Raw genomic sequence first — 20,330 nt, 5'->3', positions numbered from 1 at the left:
TTAAGTTTGGGGTTCTTTTAGGATGCCCAAATGGGTTCTTTTTTAATTAATTTTTATTTGAGTATAGTTGCTTTACAATACTGGGTTAGTTTCTACTGTACAGCGAAGTGAATCAGCCATATGTACACATGTATCTCCTCTTTTTTGGATTTCCTTCCCATTTATGTCACCACAGAGCACTGAGTAGAGTTCCCCATGGTATACAATAGGTTCTCATTAGTTATCTCTTTTATATATAGTACTGTATATATGGGCTTCCCTGATGGCTCAGTGGTAAAAAATACGCCTGCCAATGCAGGAGATTACCTGCCAATGCCAACCCAGGTTTCGATCCCTGGGTCCAGAAGATCCCCTGGAGAAGGAAATGGCAACCCACTCTACTGTTCTTGCCTGGGAAATCCCATGGACAGAGGAGCCTTGTGGGCTACAGTCCATTGGGTGGCAAAAGAGTCAAATACAATTTAGCAACAAAACCACAACAGAAGTGTACTTATGTCAATCCCAATCTCCCAATTCATCCCCTCCCCACCAGGTGGGGTTGTCAAGTTGATAGTTGGACATATGGGTCTAGCTGTCAGTAGAGCTCTGAACTAGAGATAGAGCTTAGAGGTCAGTCATCTCTGAGTAGTCGTCTCATTGGAGAAAGGAGACTGGAGCTAATCCAAGGAGAATGGAGAGAAAGTAAAGAGGAAAACTGGGACAGAGCTCTGTGTCATCACGGGCTGCCTGGAACTAGTGTGGAGGAGGGGTAGTTTTTTGCACAAGTTCAGCACTGTCCACTGGAAATATAATGCAAGCCAGGTATGTGATTTTAACCTGTCTTGTAGCCGCATTTTTAATAAATGAAAAGGAACAAACGAAACTAATTTTAGTAATGTATAACCACTGTATCCAAAGTATTATCACTTTACCAAGTAATCCACATAACACTTTTGGAAACATTTTATATTCTTTTTCTCATACCAAGTCTTCAGGTCATAGGGTGTGTTTTACATTTATAACATTATCTCGGTTCGGACTAGCTACATTTTAGATTTTCGGGAGCCACCCATACCTAGTGAAAGTGTCAGTTGCTCAGTAGTGTCTGACTGTTTGCGACCGGGTGGACTCTAGCCTGCCAGGCTTCTCTATCCATGGAGTTCTCCAGGCAAGAACACTGGAGTGGGTAGCCATTCCCTCCTCTCCAGGGGATCTTCCTGATCCAGGGATCGAACCCTGGTCTCTTGCATTGCACACAGATTCTTCACCATCTGAGCCACACACATGCCTAGTGATAGACATCTATCTCCAGTTCATCTTGGCTGTCTCTCATCCTCAGTTTGTGTGGGAGAGCCATAAATATAACTGTGAGGTTTTCCTTACGCTTTGACATGGCTTTTAACCTGGGCAGTTTGCAGTGTCTGGCAATATCCAGACACACTTCTGGTTGTCACTAATTGAGGAGAGAGGAGGAAGCTCTGTTGGCCCCTGTGCAGGGCGGGAGGGAATGGTGGTAAACATGCTCAAATGCTCAGATAGACTCCCTCTGCAAAGGATGATCAGGCTGAAATCTCAGCAGTGCTGAGGTTGAGGTTAAAATCTTAACAGTGTGGCTTTGAAGTTATACTGTAATTAAACGATTTGATTGAATCCTTAGGCCCCCACACACATACATAGACAACTTAAGTTTTGATTTCTTAGGTTGGTTACAGCTCAATAATAAAAATAATTAGAGCTAATGCTCCTTTAAAGTTTATAGCAGCACTTTCACATTCATTATACTATTAATTGGCTATACACTTTGTTTTCTTCCTACTCTGTCAGAACTATCTCCTTAATCATGAGCTTTGTATAATTATTATTGACATTTATTAGCAGATATATTGCATTGTAATTTTAATTTGCCAAGAGTTTTGAGGAAAATATTAAAATGTCCTTATGAGCTAAATTTTATCTTACTACTAGGTCATATTTCAACCTAAATCTTATAGTTCTTTCTCTAGTGTGGGTGTAACCATCTAGAACTTGTGGGAGGGGTCTGGTGTTGATTTTTTATATTATTATTATTACCTGAACATATAGCCCCTTCACTTTCTTCCCTCTTCCCCCACCCCAGTCCAGATCCCATTATACCCCCACCTCTGTCTAAGAAGGATAAAATAATTTATTCTCCTTCCTCCTCTGCTTAACGTCAGTCTCACCTTATAATATTACCTAAAATAACAAACATATACATTGATTTCTAGTAAGATTTAGCAATCAATCCATATTAAGTCATAAGAAAGATTTTTTTTTCTACTGAAAAAATTTTAATGAAACCAGTAATGATAAAAAGAAATAAAAATCACCAAGGTATATTCCATTTGTTTGAATAGCATTGACCACTAAAAGCATAGTCAGTGCTTAATAGAGAATTTCTATTTTCAGAATTGCAATAGAAAATAAACACTATGTGTTAGGAAAGAAATATTAATTTTTCAATAAGATAAGTGGGGAAAAAAAGGGCCATGAATTCTGTGAATTCATACTGAAAGCTTACCATAACTTGATCAGACTGCAAATGTGTAAGGTTGAGACAATGAACTCTTTACTCTGCTGTGTAAAATAAGCAAACATCTCCTGTCTTCTGTCAGGCAAATGCCAAGAAACACAGATTTAAGAAAACTTAAAAACAAACTCCAGCTATTTAGAGAAAATGACATCAGTCCTGCTTTCAGCAAGCAAACAATTGGTTAACAGAATGTGACTGTTATAATGCTCAGTTGATTCCTCAAGAGAGACGCTCATGTGTGTTCCAGGTCGGTTTGGAGGACTTCATGCACTACATCTCAGTCGGCGTACTTTACCAAGGCCAAGGGAGTAGACTTGGTTTTGAAGTATGCCACAGACAATACTTGTTTCAAATTCCACTCTGACTTTTTTTTTTTACTTTTAAACAGTGGCATTCTTTATTTTAGAGGCAAAAATAGAAAGGTCCTTCTGGAAAAAGATGCTTAGTTTGTGATTCATTTAAAAAAAATCAACCATAGCTTTTTTCAAGCTTTTAATGCATCCTGGACCAAGAGTTTCCCTATGCTAAGTGCTATTAAGGTCCTCTCCACCCATGTCATTATTTATGTAACTTGTAGAGTCCAGAAAATCTGTTGGTACCGGGTGTCGATCTGTAATGGCTTAGTACCTGTTGATTACCCATGAACTTTTTTCTGTCTCTACACAGTGCCCATAATTATATTAAGAGGCAGCATTTAAATAACAACAGCATATATAGACAATAAGAGTCAGTTGATTGCAAAATCTGAGATAGATGTTTTTCTCTTTTCCTACTACTACTACTAAGTCACTTCAGTCGTGTCCGACTCTGTGCGACCCCATAGACGGCAGCCCACCAGGCTCCCCCATCCCTGGGATTCTCCAGGCAAGAACGCTGGAGTGGGTTGCCATTTCCTTCTCCAATGCATGAAAGTGAAAAGTGAAAGTGAAGTCGCTCAGTCGTGTCCAACCCTCAGGGACCCCATGGATTGCAGCCTTCCAGGCTCCTCCGTCCATGGGATTTTCCAGGCAAGAGTACTGAAGTGGGGTGCCATTGCCTTCTCCACTTTTCTTCCTGTGCCCTTCATAAATAAATAATTGTTCTATTAATGTATTTGGTGGGTTATTTTTTAATTGGTATCTTCCCTTCTCAGCTGAATGCAAAAATATCTCTTGATTATCCTTACCTATGCAGCCTTATGGATTATGGGAAAAACATCAGAAGCATTTGTGTTCTGTTTTCCCCCCTACAACTTAGTATTTGTTCTGGGATGGAAAATAGTTGAGTGTTGGGAATTAAGTATCTTAAAAGATAGTTTGAGCAGAGATTAATAGTTAAGATCAGTCCTGTAGCTCTATAACTGTTTATATTTAATTTTCAAAGCTTCTTAACAAAAGACCAAAAATATTATTAGCTACTTGGGGGAAAGGACCAGTTAGCTTCAAAATGGCAAACTCCCAGGGAATTAGTTTGGTTGAGATCTCTAGAAGGCTTTGTTGTACTTCAGTCCCCAAAGTGTCAGAGGAAAAGGAAACAGATGGCTGAGAGTGGGGACCACAGGGGGGTAGGAACTGGGCTGAGGAAAACTTTTCTAGGAACCCTGGGAGGGGAGAAATCTTAAGCACTTTGGGAAGTTATTATGTGGCCTCTCGGTTCCCAGTTAATGAAGGAAATTACAAGTAGAAGAGTCTTGCTGCTTTTTCAGAGGGTTTTAAAATATGTAAAGCTACAGATGATCTTCTTGCCATTCTCAGGAACTTTACTATTTAGAAATTAGTTTTAAAGTGCCTTCTTTTGAAATGTAAATGTCTCTGAAAGAGCAGTGACATCTTCATTTTCATCTGATTGGTATTAGTGTGTTCAGTTTACTGTCTACTTGCTGGATGAGTCACCTTGAGGAATGACTATTTTAGTTAATGAAAGATGTGGAGAAATCATTTTGAAATGGAGCAGCGAGGCTTAAAGAGGAAACTGTAGTGGTAGGCTGATGAACAGTGGGGGTGCTTAGGTGCTGCTGGTGGTTTAGTTGCCAAGTCGTGTCCAAGTCTTGTGACCCAATGGACCGTAGCCCACCAGGCTCCTCTGTCCATGGGATTTCCCAGACAAGAATACTGGAGTGGCTTGCTGTTTTGTTCTCCAGGGGATCTTTCCAGTCTCCTGACTTGCATGTGGATTCTTACTGACTGAGCTACCAGGGAAGCCCAAGGTTGCCTAGAGAGGGGATGAAAAATAGAACGGCAAGATAAGGTTAGTTGAGAGAGCACCAGTGATAAACTTTGGATGTCTGGAAACACCCTTCTTCCTTTTCCTTTTTTTTCCCCTTGCCCTGTAGCCCAGGTATAAAATGACTCTGGCTCAAGAAAGGACAGAGGCTATTGTTTTAGTATGCAAGAAAGGATTAGAGGAGCATTGTAGGATGGTAGGATGATAGTTTGTAGAGAGGGTGAATTTACTCTATTATTCCAGGATATAATTTTCATGCCTTCTTGGGGTTTAAGACATTTCCAAAACTTCTCTTTTCTAATACAATCAAGTTCTGTCCCAAACCACCAGAGTTAGTGTAGATCCCACAGGTACGATGACACAGTCCCCAAATAGACTGCATTCATTTCAGACACGAGCTATAAGTTTGAAGGTCCCCAGGCCACCTGCACTTCTGACCCGCTGGCCACGAATTTGTGGTTTCCCGTGACCCTTTCAGGTTCAGCAACTTAAAATCAGGACCAGCCAAACGAAGAGACACAAAGGGCAAGTCCAAGAGGGGTCCAGACACAGAGTTTCTGTGTCCTTGCCTTGTGGGGTCAGGACTCGTCACCTTTTCCACACATTGGTGTGTTCACCCACCGGGAAGCTCCATTGACCTCAGGGCCCAGAGTTTTATTGGGGTTTCATTATTTAGGCATGATTAATCAAACCTTTGGCCAAGTGATTCAACTCAATTTCCAACCCCCATCCCCCACAGGCAGGGCTGGCTCAAAGCCCCAACTCTAGTCACCACTGACTGACCTCAGGTTTCTTGTCTGGTTAGCTTAAACTCAGATGTGATCCAAAGGCCCCACTGTGATTAACAAAGACATTCCAAGGGTTTAGACATTTCCATTCAGGAATCTGGGACAAGGACCAGGCAAACTATATTATACAGCATTCTTTTTAATACAGCATTTTTTCATTTCTTAATTGTTTGTCTTCCTCTCCCACCCCACCCTCCCCATCCCCCTGCTACAGGCGGATCCTATTTTTAAAAAATAATTTTATTTACTTATTTATTTATTTTTGGCTGCACTGGGATTTTTGTTGCTGTGTGCACACTTTCTCCAGTTGTGGTGAGCAGGGGCTTCTCCTCTTTACTGCGATGCTGTTCACTGCAGTGGCTTCTCCTTATGCAGAGCACAGGCTCTAGGTGCACAGGCTTCCGTAGCTGTAGCACGTGGGCTCAGTAGTCGTGGCTCACAGACCTGGTTACTCCATGGCATGTGGAGGCCTCTGGACCAGGGATTGAACCCTTGTGTCCTGCATTGGCAGGCAGAGTCCCATCCACTGTGTCATCAGGGAAGTCCCTTCCTGTTTGTTGATAGTCATGCCCCAACTCATTCAACAAGTAAAATTGCAGAGAGATAGCAGTAAGCAAAACTGATACTGTTTTTGCTTTCATGGAAGACAGCCACTGAACAAGTAATTAGGAATAGGTTTCATGTAATGAAAGGGTAAATTGCTGAGAAGGCTAAGAGTGTCAGAGAGGATCTCTCCGAGAAAGTGATATTTAAGTTGAGACCTAAAAGTTGATTAATCTGCAAGAAAAGATGTTTCCAGGTAGAAGAAACAGGATGTATAAAAACCCTGAGGTGAATGTGCTTGGCAGGTTTGAGGAGTTGACAGAAGGTCTGTAAATCCAGAGCACAGATTGTACTGCTAGAGTCTGGAGATTAAGTGATGCCACAAAAGGCTTAGAAATCCGGGTTGATACGTTTGGACTTTCTTGGCAGGACAGTGTAGAGATTGTAGAGTAAGCAGTAAATTGATATCATTCTAGCACTTTAGATCATTCTGACTCCCGAGTAGAAGAGGCAAGAATTGATGCAAGGAGACCAATAAGGCTATTTCAGCAATGAAATATAAGATAAGGGTGGCTTATATTAGAATGATGGTGGTGGGAATGGATAGAAGTGAATTGACTGGAGAGATATTTAAATAGAAATAGGACTAATTTCTGATGAGGTCCTCATCAGAGGTCTTGCCTGACTGAGGAGTCAAGAATAGTAGCAGTTTGCTTTTAATTATTATTGCCGAGATTCATTAAGTGTTTTTATATGCCATGCACCATGCTAATGAATCTCATTCAATCCCCAACAATCCTATAAGATAGATATTAATATTTCTATCCCACTTAACAGACAAGAAACAGACTTACAGTGATTAAATGCGTTGTCCGGGATTATTTTGTTGTTTAGTCGCTAAGTCGTGTCAGACTCTTTGTGACCCTGTGGACTGCAGCTCACCTGGCTACTCTGTCCTCCACTGTCTCCTGGAGTTTGCTCAAATTCATGTCCATTGAGTCAGTGATGCTACCTGACCATCTCATCCTCTCTTGTCCCCTTCTCCTTTTGCCTTCAGTCTTTCCCAGCATCAGTCTTGTCTAATGAGTCAGCTCTTTGCATCAGGTAGCCAAAGTCATTCAAAAGCAGTCCAAGATTATACAGTTACTAATTAGCAACTTTCAGGTCGACTTGAGTAGCTGGGAGCTATTTCTCTAAGACAAGAGACCATGGACCAGGAGCAATTCTGTAGAAAACAATGACGATTTCATTTTGAGTTATGTTAAACTTGAGAAGGCTGTGAGAAAGCAAAGTGGAGATTCAAGTAGACAGTGGGATCTTGTGTAAATGCCCTCCTTTGGGCTGAATGAAGCAGAAGCCTGATGCAGCCAATCATGGCAAACAGAACAGGTACATGGAATTTTTAGACTAGTATAGTGCCTTATGGGCTTCCCTCATAGCTCAGTTGGTAAAGAATCTGGCTGCAATGCAGGAGGCCCCGGTTCGATTCCTGGGTCGGGAAGATCCCCTGGAGAAGGAAATGGCAAGCTACTTCAGTATTCATGCCTGGAGAATCCCATAGATAGAGGAGCCTGGTGGGTAGAGTCCATACGGTCCCAAAGAGTAGGATACAGTCGACTGAGTGACTTTCACTTTCATAGTGCCTTACAGTTCCATCAGATGTATTGAACGAGATTGGATTTCTAAAGTGAGAAGAAGGTTGAATTCAAATGTATTTCCTTTTACTCAAAACCCACTAGTGGTATTAATTAAAGCAAAACCTTTAGCTTAAAACTGGGCAATTATCTGTGATTTCAGAAATGTAAGCAGAACCATCATTCATGAAACTGACACACATTCCTCTCGTTCACTGAGCTTTAACTACCAACCCTCTCCCATCCTTCTGTCCTCATTCTCTCTTCCAACTTGATGGATGGCAAATCTTACATGGTTTTGTAATGAGCATCACGTAGCAGTTTGTAATTAAACAGTGGAGCTGAAATGTTCTGTTGTGTTGCTTCTGACTCAATCTTAATTTTTCAATTTCTGAGTAAAAGCACTGTAGATTTAAAGCCCTGTAAACTCTCTTTTATTTAGAAATTGCTACTCACAAGTGTAGGAAAACTGTAAAGTTTGCAAAATGTTTTACTTGCTGTTCCAAATATCATCTGTCAGAGTCTGAACATGTGCTAGCTACAGCAATATGTTAAATAAGGCAAAGAAGGAATTTTCTTTGCATCACTTTCCAAACTCCGCAGACTGTAAGATTAGATTACTTGAATGAAGTAAAGAGGGAACAGGAGCAGTTAGGATAAATTCAATCCGTGTAAAGTTATCCTGGTTAACTCTTGCCTAGAGCTCTCTTTTAGATGGATCTTCCACTTCAGTGCTGGTTACGTACAATAAAAACAGGGACCTTGGCTATTGTGCTGCAGCCCCGGCACCTACCCTAGTGTTGGGTGCAAAATAGGAGTTCAATAAACACTTGTTGAATAAGTGACCACACAGCAATTAACAACTCTTTCTCCCCACTTATTAACAGACTAGTATATTCCAAGTGTTAGTTGCTCACCCAGAGTTGTGTCCAACTCTTTGTGACCCCGTGGACTGTAGGCTGCCAGGCTTCTCTGTCCATGGAATTCTCCAGTCAAGAATACTAGAGTGGATTGCCACGCCCTCCTCCAGGGTATCTTCCCGACTCAGGGATCCAACCCAGGTCTCCTGCATCGCGGGCAAATTTTTTACCGACTGAGCCATGAGGGAAGCTACCAGGGAAGCCCACCACTGCCACACTTTTGAGGGGCTTCACTTAGGATTCTCTGGTGGCTCAGATAGTAAAGAATCTGCTTGCAGTGCAGAAGAGCTGGGTTTGATCCCTGGGTCGGGAAGATCTCCTGGAGAAGGGAATGGCTACCCACTCTAGTATGGGTGGGTAACCTGGAGAATTCCATGGACAGAGTATGTTCCAGGCATTGGGTTAAACATTTTATGTGTATTATCCCATTTAATGCTTAAATTGTTATGCCTATTTTATATATAAAGGTGATGAGGAAACAGGCTTACTGGAGTGAAATCACCTGCACCTTGTTAGGACCTGGTAGCTGCAGACTGAAATCAGGGTCTGTTGGACTCTGAGATCCATCCCCTCCTGGTTCGAGAGCTTAAAATAAGAGAAGTTTTTCTCCACTCATGGTGTTACTTGGGTCTGCATTTTAAAAAATTCAGTATCTTTTGCAATAAAGAGAGGTGGCAGGATTTTTTAAAATTCAGTTTTTTATGAATGAACTGCATTAGTGTATCCAACTACAAATGTGACCAAAATGTAAACTTAGTATCATGTTTTCTACTTTGATGTGATGAGAGAGAAATAGAGAAGACTGCATTACTTGTTCTGTATTAGGAAACCGCATCATTAGGCAGTGTGTTTTTAAACTGCCTTAATGTCTTATGTGTGATTAATCTGGAAGAGGCAGCAGGTTGAAGGTGGTCTGTGTGTGGTTACCCATATCTGTTATTATTGTGTTCGTTCAGATGGACTTTTATTCTCTAGCAATTTATTGTCATTTGCTCCTCCCTCACGCCCAACCCAGATGCCAGAAATCGAATTTCCTAATGACATCATTATCTCTACAGCAGCTGGTTTTGATAAAGGATGCTAAGCCCAGTAAGGGTAGAAGGAGCAGAAAATGAATTCAGAAGAAACAAATCTTGTGTATGTTCTCATCATTTTTTAAAAGTATGATAGGTGGAAATGATTTTTAAGCAGCAGTATGGTGTAATTTAGAATATTTGTATAACATTCAGAAATACTCTGTGGATTTTCCGAGTCTTTAAAATATAATGGTTTGTGGTTTCGGTGTTTTTGAAAGTTCTGGATAGCAGATGTGGAGAGAGCACTGTTGAGCCTAGCACACGAACAGCTCCTCTGCAGGGATCCGCCACCTCCTTCTTTTTCCACTTGCCTTGTCCTTGTTCTTGGCCTGTCTTCACCTCTCTTCTCCATCTGCCTCATCTCTTCCGTTGAGCTCTTCCCAATCTCAGAACTCCACTGAGAAATGGATGGGAAAGAGTTTCTGTTCATGGTCCTGTGATGATTGCTGGGGTAGTGCTCGGCATTCTGAGATTACATGTACATACAATACCTTGTTTTCTGAAAGACATGGTGTGTTACATGAGTTAAAAGGATTTTTCAGGTCATTGAACAAAAATGTTCAATCTGCCTCTGGTGCCTGACTTGAAGAATTCAAGGAAACTTACTAATGAACAGATATTTAATGCTAATTTAAAACACTACCGTTTAAAAGGGATTTTCAATTATCTGAATGATGTTGGAACAACTTGTGACATTGTTTGGTTTGGAGAATCCTGTAATGAATCCTGTAATATAAGAAGATGGTATTGCATGTACCCATTCTTAATGAGATTAAATTATAATGTAAATATTTCCACCCTTCCCTCCTACCCAAAGCCTGTTTTCTTCCTTTTCCAAGTCCCTGCTTGTTTGGTTGCCTTTTCTGCCTGCTGTTTGGTTGTTGCTGCCACCTGACGTCTCAAAATAAAATTGCAATGAGTTTACTTTTTCCAAAAGGTTCTCACCGTTGTGCAAGTTTATGGAAATAACATTTGAGAGCAACAGTTGTTTTTCTTGAACTCTTAAATAATAGCACTCTGAAGTGATTACCTAGTGTGGAGAGAATACAGGTAGCATATCTTCCACCAGCGAAAGGTCCGACTTTAAGATAGCAAGAGATTTAAGAGTAAAGGACCACTTGGCCAGTGTGACCTTGGCATGTATTTCGGCTCATAAAGTCAGGCTCAGTGCTCTGAAAGATCTAGTCCAGTTTTAAGACTTTTTTTTCCCTGTGTTTATTTTTGATTATAAAGGCATAGCCCTTATACATAATACCATTTATTTCTTTGGATTAAAGGTCTCAGTGTTGACTGTGTTTTCTTTTAGAATTGTATTAAATAGATGATCACATTTTCACCATGTGAGTGGATAGCTGTGATATCTTTCCTTTGCTCAATTAGCGAGACAGATCTGAAGTCTTTGTGTTGTAGATACAACCTTACCCAGAGTATCACTTCCTTGCTTAATTAGTTACGTATGGGCATCTTCAGCTTGACTTTGGCCCTAGTAACACAAGTTGGCAAGATGGCAAAAGTTAATGGTGCTGCTTACAAAGTTCCTGTTTTTTTTTTTTCCTTCTAAATCCAAATCGGGACTGTAAAAGATTTATAGTAACACTGTTCAGTTTTCTTCAGCATTTTGAAAAGTAACGTTAGTATTGCCATGGACTAGAAAGAGACCTAGAATCTAGGTCTAGATTCTAGATCCAGAGACCTACAGCTAGAAAGTTTTCTAGATACAAGAGAGTGAAGAAAGATGGAGTTCGCAGTGTGTGATGGAATCTTCTTTCCCAAAGAACATTACAATTCGGCAAAACCCTTTCCTTGAGGACTCCTGTAATCTAACACTGACTTCCTAAAGAATAGTTTAACATTTTAACAGATATTTTGGTTGTTGCTGTTTCTCTGTAAATAAGTCATTCATCCTTTATAACCTTGTGGATGGTCAAGGCAAAGTCGAATGAACACAGACCCGCGCCTTCAACTAGTTCTGCTGGTCTTTAAAGAATTGATTCCTAGAACCCCTGGTGGGCGGAGAACATTTTGAATAAAATAAAAATGGATTTGAACCTGCTATTATTTTTCTGTTTAGATACCATCCCTATTCAGATGGTCATGAATCTTAATTAAATACAGTTTGCTTTGCTACTGTCCTTTGCTTACAGATTTTTCAGACAGGTTTCTGTGATCTTGTTCAAGCCATCCTGACCGAATTGTACCAGTAAAATCTTGAGAGTCACAGCCTCAAGTGACTGGCTTGCTGCTAAATATAGAACCTTTACTGAGTTCCTTTGAGCCACTAATTTTGTTAGTCTGTTGAAAAAGTTACTGTTACTACTCTCAGGTTTATCTGGCATAATTCCTTATACGCTTGAGCAGAATGATCAGAATTTCGTTATCTTTTTGCTACCGAAACCTTTCTTTTCTGATACCTTACAGTTTTATTAAACATTGCTATCAGATTTCTGTTTATTATCTAATTATTACTGACATTTTTTTCCCCTGAGCTGAATAAGGAATGAAGTCATAGGATGGCTTTAAGAAGTGGTTAAGACACCTCTGAAGTCAAATATTCTCAGTTTGAATCCTAGCCTTACTTTGCTCTATGGTCTTGTGCAAGTTATTTAACCTCTGTGAATGTCAAACCTTCCCTCACCTCCCAGATGAGGTCTGGGACAGACCCCATGGCACTCTGTGCTTTGTAATGAAATAGTTGTTTAATTCTTTTTGTTTAGTGTCTTTCTCTTTCTACTGGATAGTTTGCTCCATGATGCAAACTATTGTTTATGGTTTTTCTGGTTCTTCACACGTGTCTTGCACACAATTGAACGGCAAATGTTTGTTGAATGATTAAAATGTGCTCTCATTTAAGAGGTGAAGACACTGAGATGCATATCATGCGTGACTTATCCCAAGTCACATATTTTCTGAAACAGTTGTAAGTAGAACTCAAGTTTTTAGTCTCCTATATAACTGTATCCTCTGCTCTTTTCTACTGTACTCTGGGCTTCCCAGGTGGCTCAGAGGTGAAAGATCCGCTTGCCAACGTAGAAGCTGTGGGAAATGCAGGTCAGGAAGATCCCCTGGAGGAGGAAATGGCAACCCACTCCAGTATTCCTGCCAGGATGATCCCACAGACAAAGGAGCCTGGTGGGCTACAGTCCATGAGGTCACAAAGAGTCAGACACGACTGAACACACACACACGGAGAGAGAGGTTAAGCAACATCTACAGATGTATTACAGAGGCGGAATGCACACATGCTCCAATGGGCTATGCAAATTGGGAGGCCAATAAAAAGTCCTTTTGCCAGGGGTTGGATCCGGAAAGGCTTAGTGAAAGAGGAGACATTTGAACTGTCCATACAGGTAGATTATGGATAGAGAGATCACTCAAGACATAAACATTTTATGTAATTATATGTATCATTTTAGTCTCATTATGTTTAATCTCTTTATGTCAAATCTACAAAATGTATAGTAGCTAGCTAATGATCTTGTTTTATTTCAGTGAACAATGTGGGAATGTCATATGAGTATCCGGAATACTTTTTGGATATTCCTGACTTGGACAATGTAAGTTGTTTTTTGTAGATTGTGGTCATAGAAAGAATGCGTGCAGGCATAGGTGAGGCAATATGGTATAATGTTGAGACTGAGCGCTAGAGTCCATCTAACAGCTGAGATTCACACCCTGGTCCTTCTACTCACTACCTGAGATCCCCAGGGAATGACCCAACCATCCTTAGTCTCCGTTCCCTTGCCTATAATATAGGCAGCTTTACAGAGATGTTAGAAGGATTGAATGAGAAAATATTTATCATCTCATCTGCACAACGCTACATTCAATAATAGCTCCAGTTTTATTATTATTATTTTTATTACATCAAAGCAGCTCTGTTTAAGTATCAGGATTGTAAACACCAATTTAAAAGCCATAATTGTGTTAATAGTACACAGCAATATAGTGGATTCAGGTAAACTAGCTCTACCAAAATGAAAGCTATATACTTGATGCATGTCTAATTCTTTAATAAAAACTAGAAAACGTATTATTGAAAGAATATGTAAATTTTTAAAAATTGTTGAAAATATTAGATTCAATAGTTTCGTCTTTCCATGTTAGCGGAGAGGAAATTGCATATTTATTTTAGGTTTAGTGTGGTTTTTTCACTTGCAGATTTCACTTGTACGTATACTTTGGATTTTGTATACTAGCATGAATCACTGCATTGTTGAAAAATACTGTAATACTGAGAGTAAAGTATAAGCTGCCTCTTTACCCCCAATCCTGTCAGTTTCCAAGGTCTATACTATATCTGGGGAAACTTTCAGTGCATCTCTGGATTATTTATATATCTCTATCTATCTTATGTATAATATGGTCACTTCCATGATCAAATCTATATAAAATGATCAATATTTCTTTTGCAGACCATCAAGAAACTGATAAGTGTTAATGTCCTTTCTGTTTGCAAGGTAAGGAAACTTATAATAAATATGTCATCCTTATAAATAGCTTCTTTATAAGTATGTCACCTTTTTCTGGATCTTTCTATTTAAAAGCACTGAATCAGTTTGTTCACTTCAGTCAGCTCTTATTTTGATTCAAGTATGTATTCCAGATGAAAACAATTTATTTCCTTACGTTTTCAGAAAGTAGAAAGAACTAAATACCAAACAGATATCTATATAGTTCTCCTTTTTAGCAACTGAACATTTATTAAATGCCTCTTATATATAAACACTTCTACAAAAACATAGTGAGTCCTTGGAATATGCAGACTAACTTAGACTAAAGATTGATTCTTTTACAAAGCTTTCACCTATGAATAATTCATTGCTAATCTACTATTTCCAGTCCATATCTCCTGTGGTCCACGTAAGCTGATGAGCTAAATGTTGTGGAAAAGCATTGTATGTGGGACCCCAGAGTAATGAGAATGATTTTTATTAGCCACACATGAAAATTACTCTCATTTCTAGTTGCTAGACATCCATTATAGCCATGTTACTTGTATATGCCAACAAAAGACACCACAGCTAATATATGCTAAAAGGAAGAATAGCTAGCAAGTATGAGCATCTCAGAACCATCCCTCCCTACCTCTCTTAGGATGAGGAATCTTATTTTCCCAATCTGGGATCGAACCTGTGCCCCCTGTAGTGGAAGCTTGGAGTCCTAACCACTGGACCACCAGAAAATTTCCATTTCCCCTTTTATTTTAACAGTAACTACAATGAGATAGCATACCTTGATTATACGTACCAGACCAGCAGAAAATACTGCTTAAGGCAGAATTTCCATACGTAATATCAGGTAGTTTAAATTTAAACATACTGATGGAACAGCAAAATTATTAATATTTTCATTAACTCATATACTAATTTAAGAAACCCCCCCCCAAAAAAAAAAGCTCAAAACTATTTGGACTGACTAGATAAATATAAATAAGAATGTAATTATATATATGGCATGGTCCTTTTTTTTTTAATTGTGAATATTTAAAGAAAAGTTCTCCTTGGGTCTTCATGTCCTGAGAAGTCATAACCCCTTACACAGTTGATTTCAAATTCAAGGACCCTAAAATCTTATTCCAAGTTCAGAGGAATAAAATCTTATTATGCCTTGTTCAACTTTTCATATATGGATAGCTGTGCTTCTCCCTGTGTAATGTATATGTTGCTGTTAAAGCGTGTAGTTAATTCAGTCTTTATGTGATTTTAGCAATATAGTTGGTTCAGGTCAAGCAGGTCCACCAGAAGGAAAGCCACAGCGTTGATGCGTGCACACCATGTGACATCTGGCAGCGTGTTGCCTAAGGCACCTCAGATGAATCACATTGTAAGATGACAAATAACTTTATAAAAAATAGTTGCTCTATGTTTTTTGTTGTGGTTAACCAAGATTTTTTCTCAAGTAAGATTCAATGTGAGGCAAACTACAAACAAGTGAATCTGTGAGTAGCTTTGGCTCAAGACACACGTGCACAAAATTAATGCTTGTAAAACATGGTTAATGTGTGTATATCTGTATAGTCTTAAAGGTATTTCCCTTGGCATGCTATGTAAATGTAATCATTCTTCAATAATCTGTGTAAGGTTTCAAGTTAATTAAATAACTCCATCATTTACTAGTAATACAGCCTTGAGTGAATTACTTACCCTCTGTGCTTCAGTTTTTCATCTATAAATTGAGGATAATTCTCTTTACCTTACAGAGTTGTTTTGGGAATTAAACAAGGTAATATGTGTAAATCTCTTAGAATAGTGCCCAGAGCATACTAAAGGCTCTAAAAAATGTTTCTGTTACTTTGTTAAACTCAGAGATGGTGAAGATGTTGAGTAAATGTATGCAGCTATTACTTTTTTAGCAAGCAAATTTTTTTATCAAAATTAAGATCACTGTGGTCTATAACTTGTTTTATGGTTTTTGCCTTTTGAAATGACTGTGTAATATGGTTTTGATAATCCTTTCTAATATATTTGGCCAAATGCTTAAAAATAATGAGTGTTGGAGAGGTGGTCTGAAGATGGCAGAGGAATAGGACAGGGAGACCACTTTCTCCCCCACAAATTCAAAAGATCAAAAGATCATTTGAATGCTGAGCAGCTTCCACAAAACAACTTCTGAACACTGGCGAAGGACACCAGGCCCCCAGAAAGGTAGCCCATTCTCTTCAAAAGGAGGTAGGACAAAATATAAAAGACAAAAAGAGAGACAAAAGAGTTAGGGATGGAGACTATCCTGGGAAGGGAGTCTTGAAGGAGGAGATGTTTCCAAACACCAGGAAACACTCTCACCGGCGGGTCTGTGGGGAGTTTTGGAATCTCAGAGGACAACATAACTGGGAGGAAAAAAAAAAAAAACCCACAGAATATGTGCCTAATTGCAACTCCCAGCAGAGAAGTAGCCCAGAAGTAGCCCAGATGTGAATCTGCCACCAGCGAGCAGGGGTTGAACAGGGAGGTGTGGGTGGCATTGAGAACTGGGCCTGAATGCCCTGAGGACAATCTGAGGGAACTAATGTGAGACAGTAACCCGAACTGTGGGATAACCAGAGAGAAAAAAAAGAGAGAGAGAACTTTCCTGTGAAAAGCTCTAACCTAAGGCACAGCCTGGCCTGCTCACAGAACAAAGGACTAAGCTAATACCAGAGGAGAGCCAGCCATCTGCAGACCGGCACCTCCCCACGACCTAGAGGCAGAGAGGCAGGTGGGCGACAGCCAGAGCTGGAAGGTGAGGGACAATCTCGGCCCCAGAGACGGCATCCTCCACCAAACTGCGAGCAGGCTCCCAGTTGCTAAGCAAGTCTTCCTGGGATCCTGGACGGTTGACATCCGCCAGGAGGGTCGCAGAGGACACACACAGCACACCTGAGATGGTGCTCTTGCGACACGCCCGGGAAACTGAGCGGCTGGGACTGGGGAGGTGATAAGACGCACAGACCACCTGGGACAGTGTGCTCGCCAAGCACCTGGTCGCCTGAGCTGCTCAGACCTGGGAAGGGCACAAACCGCATGCGCAGCCGAATCTGTGTCTTTGTGGAGTACCTGAGAACCTGAACCTGAGCAGCTTAGACCTGGGAAGCACACGAAACCCAGGGCCTGCTTTGGACAGTTCCCCTGCAGAGCAACCTGGAGGCTGAGCAATGTAGACTGGGAAGGCACACGTGCTGTGAGCTGGGGCAAAACCAGTGTGGTCCATACACTGCGAGCACTCGCCACACATGCCAGTGATATTTGTTTGCAGTGTCCCTCCCTCCCCACAGCACAACTGAACAAGTGAGCCTAAGTAAGTGACCACCTTTGCCTCCTTGTGTCAGGGCAGAAATTAGACACTGAAGAGACTTGCAAACAGAGGAAGCCAAAATAAACAAAGAAGAGGGAACAGGTGCAACAGATTAAAACCCTTTAGTTAGCATTGATTAAGCATTGGAAGGGGCCTATAGACCTTGAGAAGTATAAGCTGGAACAAGGAACTATCTGAAGCTGAACTTACCCTACACTGCCTTCAACAGCTCCAGAGAAATTCCTAGATATATTTTACTATTATCATTTTTAAATTCTTTTAATTTTTTTAAGTTCTTTATTACTCCTTTAATTTTCATTTTTATAACCTACTATTACCTTGCAAAAAAAACCCTATTTTTAAAACAAATTATATGTATATATATTTTTATATAATTTTTGTGATTTTGTTTTGTATTTTTAATATTGTATTTTTGAGAGTCTAACCTCTACTCTAGATTTTTAATCTTTGCTTTTTGGTATTTGTTATCAATTCTGTATTTTTAAGAATCTAATCTTCAGTACCTATTTTTACTTAGGGGTGTGATTACTGGCTCGATTGCTCTCTCCCCTTTTGACTCTCCTTTTTCTCCCCCAGGTCACCTCTATCTCCTCCCTCCCCCTTATCTTCTCTACTTAACTCTGTGAATCTCTCTGGGTGTTCTGGGCTGTGGATAACACTTAGGGAACTGATTACTGGCTAGATTTGTCTCTCTCCTTTTGACTCCCCCTCCTCTCCTCCTGGTCACTTCTATTGCCTTCCTCCCTCTTCTCTTCTCTATGTAATTCTCTGAACCTCTCTGAGTGTTCCTGACTGTGGAGAGCACATAGGGAATTGATTACTGGCTAAATTGCTTTCTCCCCTTTTGATTCCCCCTCTTCTCCTGGTCACCTCTATCTCCCTCCTTCCTCTTCTCTTCTCCATGCAACTCTGTGAACCTCTCTGGGTGTCCCTCACTGTGGAGAATCTTTTCACCATTAACCTAGATGTTTTTTCATCAGTACTGTATGGATGGAGAAGTCTTGAGGCTACTTTAAGAAAAAGACTGAAAGTCAGAGGCAGGAGGCTTAAATCCAAAACTTGAGAACACCAGAAAACTCCTGACTCCAGGGAACATTAATTGACAAGAGCTCATCCAAAAGCCTCCATACCTACACTGAAACCAAGCTCCACCCAAGAGCCAACAAGTTTCAGAGCAAGGCATACCAAGCTAATTCTCCAGCAACACAGGGACATAACCCTGAGCATTAAAATTCAGGCAGCCAAAAGTCACACCAAACCCACAGACACCTCAAAACTCACTACTTGACACTACATAGAGAAGAGATTCAGCTCCACCCACCAGAACACTGACACAAGCTTCCCTAACCAGGAAACCTTGACAAACCACTCGTCCAACCCCACCCACAGGGAGGAACCTCCACAGTAAAGAGGAACCACAAACTTCCAGCCTACATAAGAGCCACCCCAAACACAGCAATCTAAACAAGATGAAAAGGCAGAGAAATGTTCTGTAGGTAAAGGAACATGATAAATGCCCACCAAACCAAACAAAATAGGAGGATATAGGGAGTCTACCTGAAAAAGAATTCAGAACAGTGATAGTAAAGATGATCCAAAATCTTGAAAACAAAAGGGAGTAACAGATGAATAGACTGAAGACAAGGATTGAGAAGATGCAAGAAATGTTTAACAAAGACCTAGAAGAAATTCGGAGAAGGCAATGGCACCCCACTCCTGTACTTTTGCCTGGAAAATCCCATAGATGGAGAAGTCTAGGAGGCTGCAGTCCATGGGGTCGCTAAGCGTCAGACACGACTGAGCGTCTTCCCTTTCACTTTTCACTTTCATGCGTTGGAGAAGGAAATGGCAACCCACTCCAGTGTTCTTGCCTGGAGAATCCCAGGGACAGGGGAGCCTGGTGGGCTGCCGTCTATGGGGTCGCACAGAGTTGGACACGACTGAGCAACTTAGCAGCAGCAGCAGCAGAAGAAGAAATTTAAAAAGGGTCAGTCAATAATGCATAATGCTATAACTGAGATCAAAAGCACTCTGGAGGGAACCAACAGTAGGGAACCAACAGTAACTGAGGCAGAAGAGAGGATAAGTGAGACGGAAGATAGAATGGTGGAAATAAATGAAGCAGAGAGGAAAAAAGAAAAACCTAACCTAAATTTACACCTAGAAAAAGAAGAAATGAAGAACCCCAGGGTTAGTAGAAGGAAAGAAATCATAAAAATGAGGGCAGAAATAAATGAAAAAGAAACAAAGGAGACTATAGCAAAAATCAACAAAACTAAAAAGCTGGTTCTTTGAGAAGATAAAATAGATAAACCGTTAGCCAGACTCATCAAGAAAAAAGGGAGAAGAATCAAATCAACAAAATTAGAAATGAAAATGGAGAAATCACAACAGACAGCACAGAAATATAAAGGATCATAAGAGACTACTATCAGCAACTATATGCCAATAAAATGGACAACGTAGAAGAAATGGATGAATTCTTAGAAAAGTATAACCTTCCAAAACTGAACCAGGAAGAAATGGAAAATCTTATCAGACCCATCACAAGCACGGAAATTGAAACTGTAATAAAAAATCCGTAATAAAAAATCTTCTAACAAACAAAAGCCCAGGACCAGGTGGCTTCACAGGTGAATTCTACCAAAAATTTAGAGAAGCGCTAACACCTATCCTACTCAAACTCTTTCAGAAAATTGTAGAAGGTAAACTTCCAAACTCATTCTATGAGGCCACTATCACCCTAATACCAAAACCAGACAAAGATGCCACAAAAAAAGAAAACTACAGGCCAGTATCACTGATGAACATAGGTGCAAAAATCCTTAACAAAATTCTAGCAAATG

At 40.3% G+C, this 20,330-nt stretch overlaps 1 protein-coding gene across 1 annotated transcript in view; it reads left to right on the top strand.

Moving 5' to 3' along the window:
- The window catches only part of HSD17B12 (hydroxysteroid (17-beta) dehydrogenase 12), a 177,288-nt gene that overhangs the window by 114,515 nt on the left and 42,443 nt on the right, over positions 1 to 20,330 (top strand). Inside the window, exons 5-6 of the mRNA XM_010856148.1 lie at positions 13,183 to 13,247; positions 14,106 to 14,150. Coding sequence (XP_010854450.1) covers positions 13,183 to 13,247; positions 14,106 to 14,150 — 110 coding nt within the window. The remainder of the gene's footprint in view (positions 1 to 13,182; positions 13,248 to 14,105; positions 14,151 to 20,330) is intronic.

Source organism: Bison bison, unplaced genomic scaffold, assembly GCF_000754665.1.
Source record: "Bison bison bison isolate TAMUID 2011002044 unplaced genomic scaffold, Bison_UMD1.0 scf7180017854252, whole genome shotgun sequence".
Lineage (NCBI taxonomy): Eukaryota > Metazoa > Chordata > Mammalia > Artiodactyla > Bovidae > Bison > Bison bison.
The sequence above is the reverse complement of the archived record's forward strand: the minus strand, read 5'-3'. Positions and strand labels throughout refer to the sequence as shown.